The following is a 21,599-nucleotide window of genomic DNA, read 5'->3' on the forward strand; positions in this document are numbered from 1 at the left end:
ATATAATACGGTGGACTGGATTATAATGCTCAAATGCAGAAGTGCATATAATATAAAAACTAATTGTTTTATGCAGAATCGACAGTTAGTTAAGGACCAGATTGCCTCGCATATGGTGTCGCGTAGCTATGGTGCCGTGACAAAAAATCGAACAGGTGACCCACTGGGTGACGTAGAGGATTTGAAAGCCCTTTTTTCAGCCCGAATCAGTTATAAATTATATCGTGTGTTGCTAGTATTACATAAAGTATATGAATCAGTTCTCGATCAAACGAAAAAATAACGAGGCTCGGGCCAACGTGTCAGTTCAAGTATCTAGGGGTATCCTCTGCCCAACTATTATAAATCGACGATCGAGAATGATGCTATTATCTTCACATCCGTTCTATATGATACACATTAGATCCTACGTAGTACACAAAACACTTCTTTGAGAACGTTTCGATTTAACCCATTTGAAGATTGAAACGCGGCGACTGATGAAATTTTTCTCGCTAATCAGGTTGACATTTAACGATTGCTATAGCAACAACTGCCTTGGCTAATACTTATAACCTAAGATAAGTTCTTGATATATTTGTTTGGGGCAATAGCAGCAACGGGAAAGAAAAGGAAAAAAACAAACACTACAAGTACCATATCTAAATTTGCCCTCTCTGTTCTGTTATGGCGTCATTACGGGCTATGACGGAACGCGAAGAAAAGCGCAAAGTCAAACGGTCAGCCATTCAGCTGGCAGACTAAGTAACAGTGAAGCCAGCTCCCGTAAAGATCACGCCCGCAGTCTCGCCTCATTTCGCTTCGATAACCGCCATCATCTTTGGGCGAACAGGAGAAAAGGGCCAAAACAGGGCTCGTTTTACCAGTTCAATTTAGTAAACCGGGGTGGCATATTCTAACGAAATCGTTCAATAGTGCATGGCCTAGTGTAGGGTGCGAGACTACTTACGTCGGCAGACAAACGTGCCACATGCCGAGGGCGGGTGCTAAGCCACTAACTTGTAGATACGATATTATACAGTAGCTTAAATCGGGGTTGAACACTTAAGGGAACTTAAATTGAATTAGTGTCGTGACGTAGGCTAGATAGCTCAGAAGAAGACGTCGAGATGTAAGTATGATAAGTTCTTGATATATGTCTGTCCGAGTAGAATGATCACTATTGTTCCTACTATGGGAGAAGTGGTGGTCGGTACTGGACGCTATTAACAAGCTGCGAGGTGTAAAAGCCAAGAACGGCTAACTTTTGTGGAAATGTCTGTACATGCTTCCTTCTCCTGATCAAATGCTTGTTGGGGTTTTAGGTAGAAATTTACGTAGAAGGCAAATCGTTTTTGACGCATACCGGAAACAAACATGCTGCAGCGAGAGGGCTAGCAGCAGTGTCACAAAAGGTCGTAACACTTAACATTCATACGAATATCCTGTGCAAATGTACACATTGAACAGAGAGATACACAGCGAACGAAACGGATGGTCACGAGTCAGCCAGCCAGCCTGGCCAGCTCTAGTCAAGAGATTTATTGACAAAACTAATTCAATACTACTTCAAGGTCCAGCCAATACAACCTTTTTCCGTTCTGCGTAGGCATTCTGGAATCTCACAACGACTCACTCACAAATTAGCTGACGGGAGTTATCGAAACGGTAACGATAAATGAAGTCGGACAATTAATGTTCATCAAGTTAAATTTTTGGCGGCATCGAATCGGTTGGCTAACCTTGCATTGTCCCCTGTGCCTAATAAATGTTTCAATTCCTGCCAGAATAAAACTCCCTAGCCCTGCTCCATAATTTGACCAGCAACCATAATGGCGCCAGTCTTAGGTCTGTGAAACTTGGCTCTGCAGTTGGTGATACTTTTGACAGTAAATAGATGTCTTGCCAACGAATGTTCAAATAAAATAAGGCGCTGTCTTTGTTCAAAATCAAATTATTTTTTACATTAACGGGCGTTAGTAAAGCAAGTGCAATGCTCATTTCTTAAATGATTTGTTTAGTCCAATTATAGCAATTATTATATCATTATCTCAATTAGTCGGTACGAGTACCTAATGACTCACAGAATAAAAGCATTAAACTTAGTTTCAATAGTATTTTAGATATTCTCTACGTTAACTAATTATCTATCTCTTCTGCTCCAGCAGCTACAATAGATGTGATATTTAGCCCGTCTCTGAGGTGATTTGTCGAGTGACCAGAATTTCATTCCTCGGGCACCTTAAATCAATTAAGTAGAAAGACAAAAATAATATTAATGAAAGAAATCCGAGATGCTATGTTAAGTTAGTCTGATAATAAGGCCTATTGTATTGGTTCCTTGGATTTGAAAGTATGTATTTATAGGCGCAGCTTTGACCTTTGGAGGATCCACATCATTATCCCATAATTCTCTTAGGCAAAAATTATATATACAATTTCTGAGACATTTCTAAGACCGCTGTAACACCATTTATGAGGTCAATGGCAGCATGGTGATTTCGTATCTGCATTACCAGTATAGGATAATGTGGCACAATAGCAAATTATCTCTACTAGGGTTATTAATCGGTCGAAGCAAAATGATGAAACAGTGAGGAAATCTAATAAAATCTGTAAAACAAAAATGTAATGGAATAACGCAGAAGAGCTACAGAGTGAGTCTTACGGTGTAGTAGACTTGCGGAAATGAGGTGATGGGAGAATTGTAGCGAACTCGACTTCAGAACTTCGGTTCAGACTGCATACAAGCTCGCTTTAGGTGAGAATTAGGAAAAGTAATACGATAATGTTAGGCGGCCTTCGGCTTATATCGTTGATAAAGCAACTTAATTTATGTTTGGCAAGCTATAACACGAACTTGCTTTTGATTTAATCGTCCGGTACCCAAAGGCATCTGTTGTTTGTGGGTCGGTACAGTTTACCTCTGCATAAATAATAATAATAAAATAATATACTCTTGCCGTGAATCTTTTTGTTAAAAATAAACAAAAAACGTATATATTATTATATACGACCTAATTCCGTTTGGTGTTGCAAGTTTACAATACAACACCGCTGCGTATCATTTTTTTTTCGTATAATGCTATACATACTATCTTTCCGTTGCTTCACTATTTCGTATTCTGATTCTATTGCTATTGTTTATAGTATAATAACGATAAGTTATTGCTTTACAATAATTTAATGCTATCACGAAGTCCATTGCATATCGATGGTTGTTTCACAAATATCACGAAAAACTTTTTCTTTCGTTTTTGTTTCATCTGTAGGTTTATCGTGTCCTAATTCTTACTGTTTGTAAAAGGTTGCAATATCATATTTTTTAACTTTTTTGGTAAAGCAGTGCATTTTTAGCAGCACGATTGCTACTGGCTAAGACACCAGATGATAATACCCATTTAACTCGGAACCCTCCCCTTAGCTTCATTATTTATTTGTCCGAATCAGCACTAACATAACACCACCAAGATACGAAAGATGGGCAGGAGCGTGCTAGGAAGTTCAAATGGCTAAAGTGACCCGGCCCAAGTTCTCTGCCCCATGAACGTTATATGTATACATTATCATGCACTAGGATGCTCTTTTAATTTTCACAGCTGTCTCATCCCTACTCTTTCATGGAATCAATATAAATTTACTGAACACGGGCCTATTTCTGGTATCGATCAAGTCAGGCCTATGGCATTGAAATTTACTCTACTTAAACTTACAAAACTGGAACCAATATTGCCGATAGTCGACTGTACGGCGAAATCGGTCACTCCACAAGCGCCAAAAGCATTGCCGGTAAGTCCTAGGAACTTAGAAATACGCATAGTCAGAAACAGCGTGATGTTTCCTTTTAAAATAAAGTTACTTCCTGGAATCTAGTGTCACGATAAAAGAATTTACATGCGATGCTGATTCAAGTTTTCGAGGAAGTTCAGATGAGTTCATTGGAAAATTGGAGACAACACCTTTATGTGTTCAACCTTAAGTCTACGAAAGAAAAAGTTTGTCAGAGGGAGTTGCTTCAAAACTAGCAAGTTGTGTTTTATACGCTTCCTGTGCTTTATCAAGAAACATTTTGTGAAACATTTTGGTTTGGTAATAACCTGTTGGAGTTCATCGACGTACGTACTCATCTTTACCAAAACGAAAACTACGTTACACCTAAGAACGTCAACGATCTCCAGCAACACGAATCTACTCAACGCCTATCAAAACGTATGTTCTGGAGCGTCCAACAATTTTTTCAAATTACTATTATCAAAAGGATCAGAATTGTTGCTGCCGAGATGCGCTTTTTTACCGATTTGTATGTACAGTCGTTTGACAAGATGTTGCCCTACAGTTCATCGGTGACTGAGTATCCTTAGAATCTACAATATCTCAAGCTCACGTGTGGATAATAGACAAAAAAAAAGATATGTCTGCTTTATTCCAGTGACAAACCTTTATTCTGATATCTGCACATACTTAGAATCACTGCTAAAATTATCCCCATTACTAGTAAGACCGTCAACTGAAAGCCGGTATCGAAACGTTAATTCGAAAATGTAAGATATACCATGGTCCTTATTTGAATGTACAATGCGGTTGGAAGAAAAAATTACATCGGCTATACCTGTACGATTAACCCCTAAAAATCGGAAGACAAAAAGGCAGGGCTGTCTCGAGTGTCGAGGCGAAATCAGAAGGTAACTGCCAGTTAGTGCTGGACCATTTGTTGTTGATCGTTTGTTTTCCCATTATTAGTAAACCTTTGATTACATTTTAGCGCATGTACCTGAAGCCCTGTTTTATACTAGAATTCACTCTGTTGCCCACCAATTGGGCTGCGATCTTCTTTTCCTACTGCCAAGTCTACTAAACTGCCACGTGGCCGGTCAGCTGCCTGAAGTAGTACTGCAATGGCCGGCCACGCAAAACAATGTTCCTACCTCACATGTTTCTAAGTTTATCGGGTATCTACATTACTACCGACCCATCAGACTGACTGTAATCTTTTTTCTGTATTACCTCAATAGCAGGATAATGTTCAGCTCTATTTAGCAAGCTTCAGGCTACAGAAAATTTAGATAAAAGGTGCTTATATGAAAACCGAGATAGATAAAGCGTCCAACATGTATCCCTGTGGATAACCGTTAGCAGTGTTTCAAGGATAACTATGAAAATATAGTGATTTCATCAAAATGGTTGTCATATCCATTCACGAGGTTATAAAAGCTGCTAAAATGAACTCATTTAACGACAAAGCAATAAAAGATGATAGTCAGCAATTTTTGTCGGCACCAATTTTCCATTCATTTCTAGTAGAATAAGTTTTAGCGTGGAGAACAGGTCTAGCAATAAGTGGAACCAACCAGTAGGCTGAATGAAGAACTTTCCAGCTTGAGTTCATCTCTTGCACTGAGACCGCCGTTTTATGCAAGTAAATCACTTTAAAGTTTCTTTTTGTTTTCTTCGATTGAACTGCTCAGTTTAGTCAGCTGACGTTCACATCGTTGCCGTTTTATGAGCATTTACGAGTTTCATTTTTTTAATATTCCACTGAACAATTTGGCTGGAAAAACCTTAGTTGACTTGAATAAACCCACAATATTTTTCATTATGGATCGTAGCATTAGTACCAATAACCCAATACAGAAAGTACCCTTTTCTGACATATAATTCAATAAGGTCAGTGCGTCAGTTTATTCAATTCAAAGAGAACCTACATTTTTGCCTTTCCTATTTTTTGTATACACGTTGCCTACTCTAAACTACCCTTTGAATCACTTACTGATTAGCAAGTTGAAATGCATATTTGCCCAATAGTGCCTTAGTTAATCGTTGAATCCTTAAGAACGTCAAGTACGTGGATTACAAAGTAGTGGTGAATTTTCCCGCTAAAATATAGCTAACCGGTTTTTAATAGTTACAACACATGCTGAACTTTCACTCAAAGTTAAATTAAATCATTGCGCTGTCTGGGTAGTGTTCACTTGTCGCTGGCTGACGAACAGCGTGCCCTATCCCAAGTAACGCTTCTGAAGTTCAATTTAGCTGTCTATCTTATTGTCCTGAGATGTAAAAAACAAAAAACCAAAATTTTGAATGCTGCTTTTTCAAAGCGCTAACATATTGACGGGTCCTTTAAAGTAAATTTGGCGTTATTAGGTGGTAGTTATGAAAAAATTAATGCTTTTGTAACTTAATTCTTGCGTTATTATAGATGTTGAAAAAACGATGCCTCAGGGCAATATATTCTCACTTCTTAGAGAGATGCCCAATTTTGCAATTATGAATATGTTTTTCGGTTATGAAAGCAAATTTCTCTCGCGGCAATCCAAGGTACCTGTCGCTTTTAATAAAAACAAAAAATCGTATTTCTCGTTACTTCAAAATCAGACGCAGTAAACTACCCCACAGACAAAGATCAGCGTGTCCACCGACATATCTGTCGCAGCACCTGTGGTCACCGCAACAGACGCCTTTGCGGTTTCTACAATGTAAGCCTTCGAATCTTAATTTTTCTCACGAGTTTCGACCATCGACAACGCTGACACATTGCGGAAAGGGTCTGAACATATTTTAGATCTGGTAGATTCTGAAAAAAATAAAACAGCGGCATTGTACAATCAGCTCCAGAGACTGTATAGGGAACACCAATGTTTGTCGACGAATTTTTTCTATGGAATCTCGAGCTTAGAAATAAAAAACAGTATTGTATCTGTTAAAAAAGAATAATATTCAAATGACATGGCACGCATGTTCTCCGAATATCAATGTTCCTATTCAAAGCTTGCCTAAAACATTTAGAAACTGCTCTAGAGGTCTTGCAGAATATGGAAAGCTTACACTGATCACCTTTCACAATCAGTATGAGAGGGCACATCGAGAACCACCGATGCTTATCTACAAGCCTCTTCTCCGAATACTTAACGAAATTTCTGGTATATTTGTGAAAGACGACATTCTTTTTCTTCTACTAAACTACAAGCAATGTACTAACACTCGTAAATCCTGCTCGCCGTAAATGTTCAAACTTCGCGCTCGGAAAGTCAACACCAAATACAAAAATATATGCGAAAACCGCCAGGATTTGCCGATGGCTCGTTACTAAAATCGCTTTCCTAAGCACTGGGCTTGTAGGTGATGAACAATATTGCCTTATTTGTACCAGACGATTAAAATAATGTTAACAGACGGCGTTTTATGAATAAGTTTGGAGCTAGTGCTTCAGACCCCGCAGAGTCTGCACTACTAAGGCCCGCCCAAGTAACGACGAATCTCCAGAGGGGAGAAAGATAAAATTATTTGAATTTTTTTTTGAAGGGAAAAAAATTATTTGAAACCGAAAAAGAATCGTTGAATGAAAATTGGCTTAAAACATGTCTGATACTAGCTATGAGTCGCTACCGCGACTACGTTATGATACAAGCAATTGTATGACGACATGGACTGGTTTATCGCCAATAAAGAGTATTTTTGTGAAAATTGGACCTAATAGAATGATCTTCGTGAATGCACGGCCCTTGAAAGAAGGTTATCTTGCCATATTGCTAAAAACGTGCGCTGTTTTACGAGTTTGCTACGTTTAATGAAGAACTTTCTTTACAACACCTTTATTCGGATATAGCTCATTAAATATTGTTGATACACGTACAAATCTTAATCGAGGAGAATATCAATAGAAGCTCAATAACTTCCAATAATAAGAAGCCATCCAATGCATATCTGGAAGGCAACCCTCGATTGTCCAAAACTGCGTAGAAATGCTATTGCCTAAGGGTTTAAGAATGCCAGTCTAAAAGCTACATTCAGTATATTCACAGACATTTAGTAGGACACTTCAATATGGGTCATCCTTGACTGAATTTTTAACAAGTTACGGTACCTAGAGTTGATAAAGGTCAATTATCCTTAAATATGTCAATATGCTGTTAACAACTGTCTTTTTACTCTATTGCACTTTAGTTTTTAGCCACTGTTTCTGTTATAACCTGAGCATTGATAAAGAAATGGGGAATCAGGCCTTTCATCGTCGTAACCGATGTCTTTAGGCATACCTAACAAAACGGCAGAAAGTTCACGAGTTAGGATGTGACTTCATGCTGTGATCCATCTGGAGCAATGAGAGCGAACTCGACACTGTGGCATTGATAGGATAAGCCCACAGTTGAATCTGATGTCCATTCCGAAACATTTAATAATCCTAATATTTACTTCTTCCGATTATTTGCAAATGAAATTCGCAATCGACGTTTGATGATAAAGAAAGTTCCAAAACATAGCCGGACGAGCTTTCAACAACAAACCAGAAAATTTCATGGTGTATTTAATTGGAAATAATGAGTAGACGACGATTAAATTTTAGACCAAAAATGTATACGTAAAATGCTTTTGGAAACACGAAAGTGTAGTAGCAGTACAAAGCCAATATTGTAAGGAATTTCATGGAGATTCACCTACGTAATTTACCAAATCGCATTAAAGATACACACAAGAAGACGAATGTAACTGTTCAAAATGGTCATAGGAAATGTTCCGGAAACTATTATAAAGCTTTGGTTAAGAAAAAATATTAAAGAATTATAGCAAAAAATCCCAGGAGTCTTTAAGACAATCAATACTTCAGTCAGTCAATGATTCATTCAATGCAATCGTATGCCTAGCATTAGTAAATCAACTGTTGTAGTTTAAGGCGTTATAAATAGAAATGGTACATTCCCGGATCTGAACCCGAAAATAATTTTGCAAATGGTACGCATAAAAATTAACAGGATGCACAGGATCTTTCACATGAATGGGCTAGACGAAAGAGTCTTATCTTCCGGACCTGACGTCAGTGCACTTTTTCTTATGGAAACATTTTCGAGATTAAGTCTACGTTTCAAACCTGACAATATTAGCGGATTAACAGAACGAGGATATGCCGCAAAACTAGATTAAATTTTTGTTGAAATTTGTAAATCGATAGCCCGCCGTTATCAGCAGTGCATTTAAGACAGTGATCATATTGAGTATTTGCTTGGTACGACAAAAGTTACGTATTCTACAGAGTTACCAAAGGTGCAATTATTTGCATTATTATTATTTATTTATCCTACGTGATAAAAAGCTTTCTTGTCTAAATTATACAATAAGCTTTATTTATATTTTGTGGTAAGCAAATATAGCCCTTAGTTAATATTGTGGCCTTTTTAACATATCTCATTATTTGCTACCAATTCGTATATGTAATACGAGTATCACATGGTATAAATAATGCGTACTCATATACAAATGTCAATGCATATTTAAATCAGTCAGTTGATCAAAATAAGCTTTGATCTTTTTATAATCTAGTCCTTATAAGCAAATGTTGACTACAATATAACAACGACAGTCCAATTGTATTATCATAGCATATTTACTCATAGAAAATTATTCGAAAATTTCATAAATGAATAATTCTGCTTTTATCTCAAGCCAGTATGATGTACTAATATTATGTACAGACATATAAAACGGCTCCAGCATTATTATTAGCAACAGTTTGACGGAAAACAAGGATCCTCAGAGGTCCCGCTCTTTGTGGAAAATATGTGATAAGCACAAAACGTATTATTTGAAGCTCACCGACAGCCAGCTTGATGAATCAAATTCGCTGTTTCACCGATACATACTAAATGAAACCAAATGAATCACGTATTTATTGAATTGCAATACAGAGACCTTATTGCAATGAGACCTTTATACTTAGAAGCCATTTTACTAGGGTGTGATCGACAAAGTAGAGGAGTGCAAAGCTGTGTTCTGAGTAGGACCGTAAACAGTATCATATGCGTATATATAAAGCTAATTAGGTGTTATATTTTAGTTGTTTGTCAGGCGGTATCTTTCAGCCACATCTACATAACGGTTCCGGCTAAGAACTTTGCCAGTCTTTCAACGGTAATCACGTGGCTGGGTAGCGCATTCAGTCGCTGAGTTCTTCTTTTAAGCAAAGTTTCTTTTTGTTCAGCTGCAAGCTTTGCATTATCACTTTTTGCTTTCTGTATGAGGGCTTGTTCCCGTTCGAAAGTATCTGGCCCTGTGTGCAGTAAAGTGTTTTTCCCTGAGTCCGCGCTAACCTTTAAATAAAAAAAGTGCATACATTGAATAAAATAACAATTGGTTTTTGCAAATCGATCAAGTGATGGTTTACTGACAATGTAAATTAATGATCTGTAACTAGGTTAGATATTCAAACTGATTGGAAAATTTCCACTGTAAATGACCGGAGATATACATGCTAAGAAGTATGAGTACGACGACATATAGGATGAGAAAAACTTCATACTAACGGTTTTATGGAGTCCCTCTAATGGATCCAGGGTTATTTGCCGTTGAATTTCTTGCACGCCGTCCGATGTGCTCCATTCGTCAAGCCGTTTTGCGATCTAGAAGAATGTCGCAAGAAAACGCATCGTAGCCTCAGTAGGTGATATTAAGAAGAGTAGGTTTCGAGCGTTCAATCAACAAAGCAGATAAATCCCACGTACCTGTGAGCATGTCAAAGGGAAAGCAGCTAAAGGAAGAAACATAATACTTTTCAATGTGACTGTTTAATGCGCACCACTATAATAAACTGAAAATATAATATTGTGAGCTAACCCCGGTAATACCTACTTAAATTACTGAAAAAACCTGAAGTACCACATACCTCAGTTACCGGTGAGATAAGGCAACCAGGTGGTTGGTTGTCAAGTCGAGCCTTTTTGAATGGATTTTGCTCCAACGGCTCATCAGCACGATTCGTTAGGTCAGCAAGTATGAATAGCAGCTCTTCCTCCAGCACATCGCCTTCCGTGCCAAAAGAGAGCTCAAGGGACTTCATCTGCCTATACAGTTCCGCCAGCTGCTTTGAAGTACAGTATGTGTAACAAGAAAAACAGCAAACCACCCTTAGTATATATATACAGGTGGATAATAAATGACGCCTTCCCAGCTTTAAGTATGCTCTAAGTAAGTTCTATCCACACTTTTCGCTTATGCTAATTTTGATATCTTAGATATAAGCGGCATTTATATGCGTTTCTAAATTGATCCTAATCGGATTAATCTAGAAGATTACAAAATGTTACAGAGTGTCCCGATTATGTTTTATAAAGTCATGAAGCATCACGGATTTCTTGTAATAAAGAAACAAGTAATATGTCCATGTAACTAGGTTTTACTGCCCTTATAGTTTTGCTGGATTACTGCCACCTACCTACCTTATTTGATTCAAGACCTAATTCTGACTCGGCTTCCGATATAAGTTTCTTAGCGGCTTCGAATCGTCCCTTCATAGCCTCTCTCATATTCTGCGTGTAGAAAACGAATTAACGAAAACATATTAATTATAGTGCAGATATTCAATGCTTCCTACAGCAGTTTTAATTAACCAATACCATTCTATAATGATTTAAGGAATTATGGATGGACAAAATGGAATCTATATTAGAACTTGAAAAACTATCTTTTTCTTCAAAGACAAAAATGAAATCTCAATTGCTGGGAAACTCGAAAAGACGCACCTGAGACCTCAATACACAAAAAGAGAATATGCGCGATCAAAAAACAGAAGTGCCAATCTGTAAAAGGAAATTAATACATTTTTTTTGTACCTTGTAAATCTTCAAAGCAGCGGGACTGCCACAGAAAATCTCACAGGAAGCAAGAGATTGTCGCGGATTGAATGAGGCTCTTCGTGAAGAAGATCGTCGCTTAGTTCTTGGGTTTGATGTTGACTCAGTCAAAGCTGAAGTTTCTGAAATAAAAAGATATAGAAAATTTGGATTGCACAGCTTCAGTGTCTGTTCATCAGTACAGTTCAGAATACTACTTCATCATTTAGTTTTCATTAACCTGCGTCATTTTTATATCCCAAATTAATGTTTTTTTTCTGTGTAGAAACCCTTTGATATAGAGGTCGGCGAGTATGTATTCTGTAAACGGGAATGATTTGTGTTTTTGTAGGAGCTGAATGTAAATTCAGCTGACGGAGCGAAAACATAATGATTGATTGTTGTCAGTTGCTATTGTGCACCGTTTATTATTGGACTCCAATTACCTTGTTCCTGTCATTGATCCTCTCGCTTCGACTATTTTGGGCCGTGGGCAAAGGACAAGTCAAACGTACGCTTAGATCAGTTGCCACAGGTATAAAAAAAAACTCGCGTAATCAATTGTTTAGTGACGGCTTTGCACCGGCTTCACATGCTGCTTATTTGATATCTAAAAATGAAGTTCCACAAGGTCTCGATAGACTTTGGTCTATCGTACCGAAGTTACCCAGTTTACGATATTGTAATATATATGAGAAATACCTAATTATGAAGTTAACCAGGTTGTAAAATGAGCATGCACAGTATATTATTACCATAAAGATAGGATAAAAGATTATAGAATATATGAAATAATAAATTATAAAGTATTTCACATAGGATGATAACTACTCGAACAAGTTCGAGTTTACGATTTGATCCATGAGAAATAAGTAAAGAGCTTCAAATATGTACCCATTACATGTAACAGGTAGTAATGTCTGTAGCTGACGCTATACGCGAAAAGGGTACATTCTTTTCCCTAGTCGCACCTGGGATCAGCTCTTTGTTATTGCAACGAATTACAGAGGTGTCAAGGAAAATTTTCAGACGAACCTCTCAAAGAAGTGTACGCTGCGTTTGTGCCATAAAAAAGTTTTCGACTACCTACTAAGTGTGAATTCCTTTAACATACGTAATGATCGGGAGCATTGAAAACTACGTTATCTTCATCATAAAATGACTAGAAACCTTGTTCTAAAGCTGCTAATTGAGTTATGTTGAGTCACAATATGTTGGGCATGTCAACAAAATGTTAGTCATGTCTTTGTATAGACAGCAAATCAAATAATTCGTTAATCATTCGCTCATCGCATTTTCCGATGAAACCTATTGCTTTTTTCTTCCGCCTCAACGGTCTGTAAATTAATTAAGCCATATCCACAACACCAGAACGACAAGAGGGTGAGTAAAGCCCGTCGTCCGAAACGGTAGTTTTACTGACACATTTAGTGACACCTACGATATTGAAAAATACTCCCTTTTGCATCTGGATATATAATAGTAACAGCTTAATCCTGTAATATATATATCTACAGATTTTCTGTTATACAAAATAAATAATAGTTCAAGTGAAAAACTTTCGCCCTCTTTTTCCTTAGGCAATACTCAAAAAGAGATTAAAGAAAGAAGTTAAAATCGATTGCTCTTCCCCAAAACCGTTCTTTGTTGATGAAGTATTACCCGTATCTAGTAAATCCTGTTCAACCCAAAGAAATATGCAGAAACATCGTCAAAGAATTAGAAAAATTATAATACAGCTACATAAAAATGTTATATACGAATGTTATATACAAAACATATGATATATAGACTACATAAATTACGAATACATAGATTAGGCGAAGCGATCGGAAAGATAATATACCTTTCAACAGGTAACTTTATTGCCTTAAAAGGCTTCGAAGCGCTTGCGATATTTAAAAATGCTCTGCTAAAGTGGATATCATCAAAGAACACCTGTATAATTCTGCACGTGCCTATCAAAAAAAGTTTAGAGAGGCTATATTACGTGCTGTAAGTCACAGGAAGCCCGAGATGACGCAATTGGTCTTCTTATTGGATATAATTTCATTTATTTCATTCCGTATCACGTATATGATTACAGTATATATATATACCACGCCCTACTCGATGGTCTAGGTAACCGAAAGTAAGTTAACAAGGCAGAGGCTAGAAGAAAGGCATTTTAGAAGCAAGAAGGACTGCGACCAAAGAAATATTAGCATCTTTTTTTTAATAATGAGAACAGTAAACCAATGCTGTTTCAATGAGCAGCGTTTTCGTACAACTAAATATATTTCCTTAGAGGTTAAACTAAATTTCACAGCGTATAAAACAAAGCAATTTTTTATTATGTTATTACAATGTTAAAAGTAACTTAGTTCACGTACTTTTTTTTTGTTAGCAACGAATACTTGCATTTACAACCATCTCATCAAATAGTAGAATATAACAATGATTAACCACAATTTCAACTTCCACTTGTCGAACAACTTTACATCAAATCTTACCCACCTGCAATATCCTTGTTGTCCATTATGGAAGCTCTATTGATTTCACTCGATTTGTTTTTGGGTTAACTTATAAACACGTAACGATCGTTTTGCTGTTGCTTGCAGCTAATTTTGCTATCAGATGAACCGAACAAGCATAGTAAGTTCTAAGTAAAAATTTTGTTGTGTTACTAATAGATAGAGATACGATTCGTTTTATTTTTTTCTCACTCTGAATAAGCGAACTTCCAAAGAAACGCAATTAATAGTCAAATTCAACCTTCACAATGCGAATTTTCGTTATTAGCATTCTTGGCGCTACTGGGCCTGACATTATTTATTCTCTCGATTCAAATTAGCAGACGACAAAATTGGTAAACAAACACTCCGAGGATTTGCACTCTCACATTCGGTTCCATCGGGACTGATTCGGAAGCCGCGTGAACTTGGACATGCATGTTCTTGTGTTCCTTTGTCCTCGGAACGCGCCGGGTCGGGACATGCGTTAGCAAATGTGTTTTGCACTGGTACAATTGGTCGAAGTGTGTTGTTCCAGAGTGCTGTGCTGATACGAAACTTTATCGAAGGTTGTCCTTGTTATAGCCTTTGTTGTTGAAAGATTCGAGGTAAATGGTATTGGGGCGGATATAGTAGTGAAACTAGGACTACAGGATACAAAGTATGTTTTTAAGGATTTGCTAAACTAAATTTGCAAAATTTCGAGAATTTACATAAACTGAAGTGAAGAATCCATCTTGCTGAAAAGACCTCGAGTTGATGTTCGCTGTTATCTGTCGGGATATCATCCTACAGAAGTGCTAAGCTTTAACGAAGAATAGTGAGTATTTTTTTATGAGTCGCGAAAATTACTAGATATTCTCAGAAATAGATAAATCCATTTATTAAGTGTTACATGTTAAGTATAAATCACTTTATATGACAAATTGTATTTTTTGTAACCATTGCCACCTGTCGAAGTGAGCAACCAACCTTACTGCTTTTTCAGCATTGAGAAGGGCAATCGTCTACCTATTTTGTTTACACTACATAGGATTTTCTCTTCTCGTCTGTTATTAAATTATTTCAAAGATGTTAGTAATTTAGAACTTACTTTATACGAGCACTTTGATCGATTATGGCTTGACACCGTTTCAGCAATGGCATGCAGTAAAACGACTGACTCAGAGCAGTCTTTTGCCTGGAACTGCATCATTTAGGGTGTTCAATATAAAAACACGATGTATTTATTACATCGACTTACATTCCCAGCAGCAGTCGATATTCCTAGAGCAAAGGGTCAAGTAGAATAGTAATCAAAAGCAGTTGATTTTTGCAGAACTCCTGTAAAGCAAATTTTCCATTTTGTAATTTGGAAGAATGACTAAAATATTATGTATATTGTAACGTTATCTAACCTTCTTTGGCGATGCCAAAAACACTCCGTTGTTGCCACATACCGAGAGCCTGCGTTGAAAATCTAGGACACATGTAGATGAGAAGTATTTTAAAAACACATCCAAGAGAAGTTTTGTAGTTTTTGCGAAAAGCACTTAATACCCATGATTGTGGTCAAACGCTTGTTGCCGATTCTATATTTTTTAAATAAAATATATTTCATAATAGCAATAGTTGAACGCTTTTACTTAAACAATGCTGAATGGACACTTTAATGGTTTTTTCATTAATAATAATAACGATAATCCCGGATAACGTATCCGATATTTTTCTATTTGTCAGCGGAGACAGGTGCCACAACTTACGGGGGTTTGTTCGCTGCCGCAAATAATGTCAAAAACCCCTTCGGCAGCAGTCAGTCGCGTAGAGGAAAGAAACGAGTCCTCAGGAGGGAGCAGGGAGGTCGGCGACCAGGCCGTCTGGTCGCTGTCCTCTTGCAAGCCAGGTGAGTAGCATCGGTAGAGTTGTAAGGCTTGATTCTATCGCATCGTAGACGCCTGACCTGGATTGATGCTTAGCTGACCTGAACAGTCTTTGGACGAAGGTTGTGGCGGATGAACATGAACGCTGTTACTTGGTTAACTTTATGTAAGAAGGATTAGCGTTGTAGTGATTTCGGATTCCATGTATTGTTGTTTGTTGCATAAAAATCGACGTTTTTTCAGGTGCTAGTTATAAAAAACTAAACTAAACTAGTTATAAAAAACTAGCTTTTGTAAATTTGAACGCACCGTAATTTCGACGTATACTTTCGCATGAAACATTTGTTGAGGCTGATACGTGTCCGTCGGCCCAAGCTAATGAGAGTTTTTGCGTCGCCAATAGGAGATTTCTTTTTATACAACCTGTTAGCTGCTAACAATTTACAACGTACCTAGAGTGGTGACGAAATGTTGATCCCAACTGACTGTAGTGTGACACTTTTATTTTTATTCTAAACACATTATTGTACGTATATTTTTTATACGTAAGCAGCACGTATAAGATTTTAGATTTTTTATAAGCGCATTTAAACAACATAAGCAACTTTATCGAACGCAGCACATCAAGGATGATGGCCGCTTTCAACGTTGCTTCTCTCGACTTTTGTGTTAGTTTATTTCACTGCGCTAATTTGCAAAGATAGGTCTAACGATGAAATGTTAGTACAGGCCATAGTTAAAGGTCGCACGTTTTTCGACCTTAGCTTCTCTTTTCCAAAAAGGTGTCTTGAGAGTCAAATCTTTTTACCTTAGTTTTCGGCATCTGTAGGTGAAAAAGAGTTCAATACAAACATTATGTAATACTCTTCAAAAGTCAGCTTATCAATCGCAACGCCTGTGGATGTCCCATTGATAGTCATACAACGGTATCGTTCCTGCTACTCATGCTTAGAAGTCAACGTGCATACCGTGTCAATATTTATCACTATGTACTACTGCAGAATTAAACTTATACGCAGATTAGATATCTTTTTCTATAAAACAGAGCTTTCATGTTTGCGTACACTCGACTCATTTAGTTGATATCAATAGTCACCGACGCATAAATCGGTATATATATATGCGATGGGACAGTCGTTCATGCTTACTGCGATTATGCAAAGTGTGTAATTTTCAAACACTTTGATCTGTCTAGACACTCTGTAAACCGCACAGCGATTGACTTTAGCGTGACGATGTAAGACATGGTGTTAGAAAAATTATACTTGCAAATTGCACGAACTAAAATATTGTAACAGCTGATTAATTACTTCTTTATTATTCCTATGTTTTTCGAGTGTAACTATTTTTTTGTCATTTTGAATGACGTGCGCGTTTAAACTAGAACATAGCTTTAATGGTAATTCGGATTTTTTATGACAGATAAATTCAACGGTTTAGATCAAGGCTACGCAAACTTCACTTCCCTAGTTAACGTCTGCTCTTTCGTGAGAAAGGGTCTTTGTCTATGCAAAATGCAAAACGCACGAATGGATATTGGATTGTTGGCAAGGATCTATGGAATTGCTGAGCAAAACTTGTTTGACCTTCAGACTAGAAAGTAATATTTACAAATGGATTTTCTGTCAGAAACTGGTCTGTGTTGGATGAATCCTCAATAGCCTTATTGAGTGTACTACTTCAAGTGCTCTATTTTTCGTAGCATTTTTACTAAAAGAAATATGTTTACAACGTGCATATTTTGTGTTCCCTTGACAGGCTTCGGCGTAGACCAGCTGCGAGATAATAACACTGAAACGTACTGGCAGTCTGATGGGCCCCAACCTCATCTTGTTAATATCCAGTTTCGACGAAAAACTTTGGTCGATCAGTTATCAATATACACAGACTTCAAGCTTGACGAGAGCTACACACCAAATCGGCAAGTGTTTCCATGAATGTGTGTACCTTTATGAACGACCGTGTCCGTCTCTACCGCAACATAGATTACCTTAGGCGGTGTCAGGGCACGTTCATAAAAATATTCTCACGCGACTCACACAGTTAACTTCTACAGTTTCCACTATGATTCGAATTATTGAGGTAGTTTTGATTATTGAGCTTTCCTATGATTTGTATTTTTGAAGTCGCCGGTTGTTTAAGTAGTTTATATCCGGTCAGAGGTAGATCTAGCGTCCTATTTTCGCAGGTTACTGGAGTGTTTTTCGTTCGGTATAGTGTAGCCATTGAAATATGTCATATGACGATATTATAAGTAGAAGGAGGGTTTAATATTTTTTGAATTTAGCACGAATCGCTATATGTACGCGTACACTACTGCTCAGCATAACTAGGAAAAATATGGCGGAGGTTACGTTTTGTATTAAAACGTTCGGTATGGTTATTCGCTAGGACTAATACCTATAACACTGCAACAATATAAATAAATGGAATGCGAACAGAGTAACTAATAATTCAAGCTTCTAGACATAGCTACGTTTCTACGTGTGTTTTTCCGACAGCTTTATTAATATGATGATATTTTCAGGATCTCAGTTCGTGTAGGATCGCACTTCCACGATCTGCAGGAGCTTGACGTTGTTGAACTGCAGGAGCCATCTGGTTGGGTTAATATTCCGATCCTGCAGAATAACCGACAGCCTATAAAAACATTTTTCATACAGATTGCCGTTAGTATTCGAATGATATCATTACAGATATATCACTATTGATAAAGATAGAACTGCTTTATATTGCTGTGTCTATGATACAGGAGCCTGCCTACTACCACGATGCAAAGTAAAGCAGAGGAGTGTAATAAAATCGCTGTGCCTAAGAACGCTTGGAACTCCACAGTGTTGACGCATTTGCGCATTTTCGTTTCTTTTAATTTCAGATTTTGTCAAATCACCAAAACGGTCGGGATACACATTTGCGACAAATAAAAGTGCACTCACCTGTTCGCAGCACCCCGGTAGCAAGTGTCGGCCTTGGTGGAATGTTTTCCTCCGAGCACATGCTAGAAATGGCTCACATCCGCTAAATGACAGATATGTAAAGATTACCAGCAAAAACCTGCGAATGAACTGGCCACCCGTTGGCAGAAACTGATGGAAATCGGCATAAGTAGAAGAGTCAAAGATCAATTGTTCAATCAAATAATTTTACCGATGTGCGAACCTGTGACCAAATACGGCATCAATGTTGGTGCACTTTTTGCTACTGCAAAACATTTCAGAATGCTATGGTTCTGATGTAAACTAGGTATTTAAGTTCTGATTCAGAAAGAGCTCTGACATTAGATTACTAGAAAAATACGATGTCAAGTTCTTTTTGTGGGATCTCTCTGACGTAATTATTGATATTTACATCGATTCCTGGTATCGTCACAGCAATTCATTTCCTGTGCTGGTTCAGGCCGAGGGTTCAAACAAGATTCTGAATTAGAAACATTAAATATTGTCTTAAACTCCGACAGTGTCGGGTGAAGCCATTTTGAAGTTAAAAAAATAGCCAATAGGGGCAGGGTACTCGCCAACGAAACATGCCTGCCCATCTGTGCTGCCTCAGTATATTCGGTCTGTAGACGAAGGAACTGCATTGGTTTTTGTTTTCAAACTAGCTCAGTCCGAAGTGCCATTACTCTGTAGTACATGTGTATCTATTTACTATATTTGTGGTTAAATCGCTGAACTTTTTAAGGTAAAAATAGAACAGATCTCGTGCATCTGACATATTCTGTTGTTAGTTAGCTAGAGCGTTTTACCATACACAGGGAGCACAATTTTTATATTATTCGAAATCATGGTGTCCTGCTAGTACTTCGTACTTCTCCGAATAATTACAGACGGACTAGCTTAATTTCTAAAACAATACTTGAGTAAACACCATAAAAAAAAGCTGCCCAACTAACGCCCTATAGATATTAACAAAAATAAAACGATTTGCAATCATTTTGCAGGTGGAGTATAATTTAGGTTTGCTCTAAAATTTCTCTAAATTGAGTTGATTATTTTATGCAATAGCTGTCAATCCGGCTATTGCATGCCTAAAATAGGCATATAACCGATGGTAAAATCCGAGAGTAATGGTCAGAATAAATCAGTATCTTGACCTGCAGGTCAGAATTGCGCACCTAGACTTAATTTCCTTCTGACGTTCAATACGTGTTTTGTGAAAATTACCCGCAATTTGTTTCATTGAACTGTGTGACTTCTGGATTAAAGCTGGTACACTGGATTCCATATACTCTTGTCGTAAATATAATTTTATTGGCAGCTTCATTTAAACTTCGAGTAAAACAATCCTTTAGGTAGAGGCAACAGTCTAAGTGGAAATATAAATTGAGTAGTCACCTTAATCTATTACTTGGCAATAACAAACTAATGTCAAAGATGTTGAGCTCTACAAATATTTTTACTACAAAACTTTGATAATCACCAAAGTGGTAAATGTGGTATTGTTAGTTATGTATGTGAAACGCTGGTTAGGATTTGATTCTGTAAGCTTGAATAGATATGCGTTAGTCAAAGACCTACGGAATTTCTATTGCATTTCTGTAAATAATATGAGCATCAATAATACACTAGCTATAGACCATCCGCAGATGTTTCTAGCGTTTTAATTTTAAAGAACGGACACTTATTGTATTTTGTCTGCATTGCCTAGCGAGGTTATGTAGATAACCGTTGAATGTGTAACCTCTCAAAACTGATGCATTGCCTGGTCTTCTTTGACTTTTTTTGACAGGTACCACCAGCTTTATGTCGAATTCAAGTTGTAATTGGCGGGCCTACATGGCACCGCTGATATCAAGGCCTGAGATTCTTTAGACACAAAATTAACATCAGGTATTGCTCACGCACAAAACTCTTTAAAAAGTACCCATATTCGGTTAACAAATGCCTTTACCACTATGATCGCTTGGTTTGTGGCGGTCAAGTTTTGGGTGATATCTATGACTGCTTCAGCGTCTTATTTCAGTCCATGCATCAGTCAAGTGTGCCTTTGCTAAAAGGTATATATAATATATAGTATTAGTGGGAATTTATTATATCAATAACGTATGGGATTATATATAACATCTAATATATGCTATCAGTGACATGATGTAGCTCGTAAATTAAAGCAGGCGACATTTTTTCTTCGGAGCATTTTACGAGTACATAATACAGATGTTCTAGATCTGTCGTTACACTGAGACAAGAACGTTAATCTTGTAAATATCGCAAGTGCGAAAAACTGATTTAGAATATTACCTGAGAATTAAAAATTAACATATACTATAGTATAATATTAGAACCGTATCCTGAGTGAGTCGATGCCTCTCATTCAGACGCGTTTTATTTTAAAGTGAACAGCTATAGTATATTTGAGTACGACAATACATTCTTGCTTAGCATATTCGCTTGCTTATTTCGATCACTGACTTGGTGTTGTGTCTGAAATTGACTAACATAACCTTAAGGACCACTGAACATCGTGGGCAGGAATGTCACCTCTATGCTGCAACGAAATTATGTAAAAATTTGTAAAGTATCAGATATGTACAAAAGTATATACAAGGCTACCTTGAATTACCTCGGTAATCTCCGAAGATGTTAGCTCTTTCTGGAGTGACGATTTCTGAGAGCGACATTGTTTCGGCCGTTGAAGCTGTTCTAGACTCGAGCTCGCCAAAATGCCGAAAG

General features: G+C 37.3%; 2 protein-coding genes across 6 annotated transcripts; one reads left to right on the forward strand and one right to left on the reverse strand.

Annotated features, from left to right (window-relative positions):
• Nucleotides 1-9,068: 9,068 nt before the first annotated feature.
• On the reverse strand, nucleotides 9,069-14,396 carry LOC111244691 (uncharacterized). Of its 3 annotated transcripts, none has more exons than XM_022792022.2 (6): nucleotides 14,076-14,396; nucleotides 11,580-11,722; nucleotides 11,187-11,276; nucleotides 10,634-10,831; nucleotides 10,275-10,370; nucleotides 9,069-10,061 (listed from the first exon to the last, which is right to left on the reverse strand). In XM_022792022.2, exons 1-6 carry the CDS (start codon nucleotides 14,095-14,097, stop codon nucleotides 9,840-9,842), a joined length of 771 nt encoding a protein of 256 aa, XP_022647757.1. In that variant the 5' UTR covers nucleotides 14,098-14,396; the 3' UTR covers nucleotides 9,069-9,839. The 3 variants fall into 3 exon arrangements, with proteins under 3 accessions (XP_022647757.1, XP_022647758.1, XP_022647759.1); XM_022792023.2 differs by having other exon boundaries at nucleotides 10,634-10,828; nucleotides 14,076-14,393; XM_022792024.2 differs by lacking the exon at nucleotides 11,187-11,276 and having other exon boundaries at nucleotides 10,634-10,828.
• Nucleotides 14,397-14,465: 69 nt separating this feature from the next.
• On the forward strand, nucleotides 14,466-21,310 carry APC10 (anaphase-promoting complex subunit 10). 3 transcript variants are annotated; one of them, XM_022792027.2, is made up of 5 exons: nucleotides 14,466-14,891; nucleotides 15,791-15,953; nucleotides 17,689-17,851; nucleotides 18,458-18,536; nucleotides 18,806-21,310. In XM_022792027.2, the coding sequence occupies exons 2-5, from the start codon at nucleotides 15,839-15,841 to the stop codon at nucleotides 18,950-18,952; spliced, it is 504 nt and encodes a 167-aa protein (XP_022647762.1). In that variant the 5' UTR covers nucleotides 14,466-14,891; nucleotides 15,791-15,838; the 3' UTR covers nucleotides 18,953-21,310. The 3 variants fall into 3 exon arrangements, with proteins under 3 accessions (XP_022647762.1, XP_022647761.1, XP_022647760.1); XM_022792026.2 differs by having other exon boundaries at nucleotides 18,458-18,531; XM_022792025.2 differs by having other exon boundaries at nucleotides 14,471-14,891; nucleotides 18,458-18,599.
• The last annotated feature ends 289 nt before the right edge of the window (nucleotides 21,311-21,599 follow it).

The sequence above is a fragment of the Varroa destructor genome, unplaced genomic scaffold, assembly GCF_002443255.2.
Source record: "Varroa destructor unplaced genomic scaffold, Vdes_3.0 BEIS01000002.1, whole genome shotgun sequence".
Classification (NCBI taxonomy): domain Eukaryota; kingdom Metazoa; phylum Arthropoda; class Arachnida; order Mesostigmata; family Varroidae; genus Varroa; species Varroa destructor.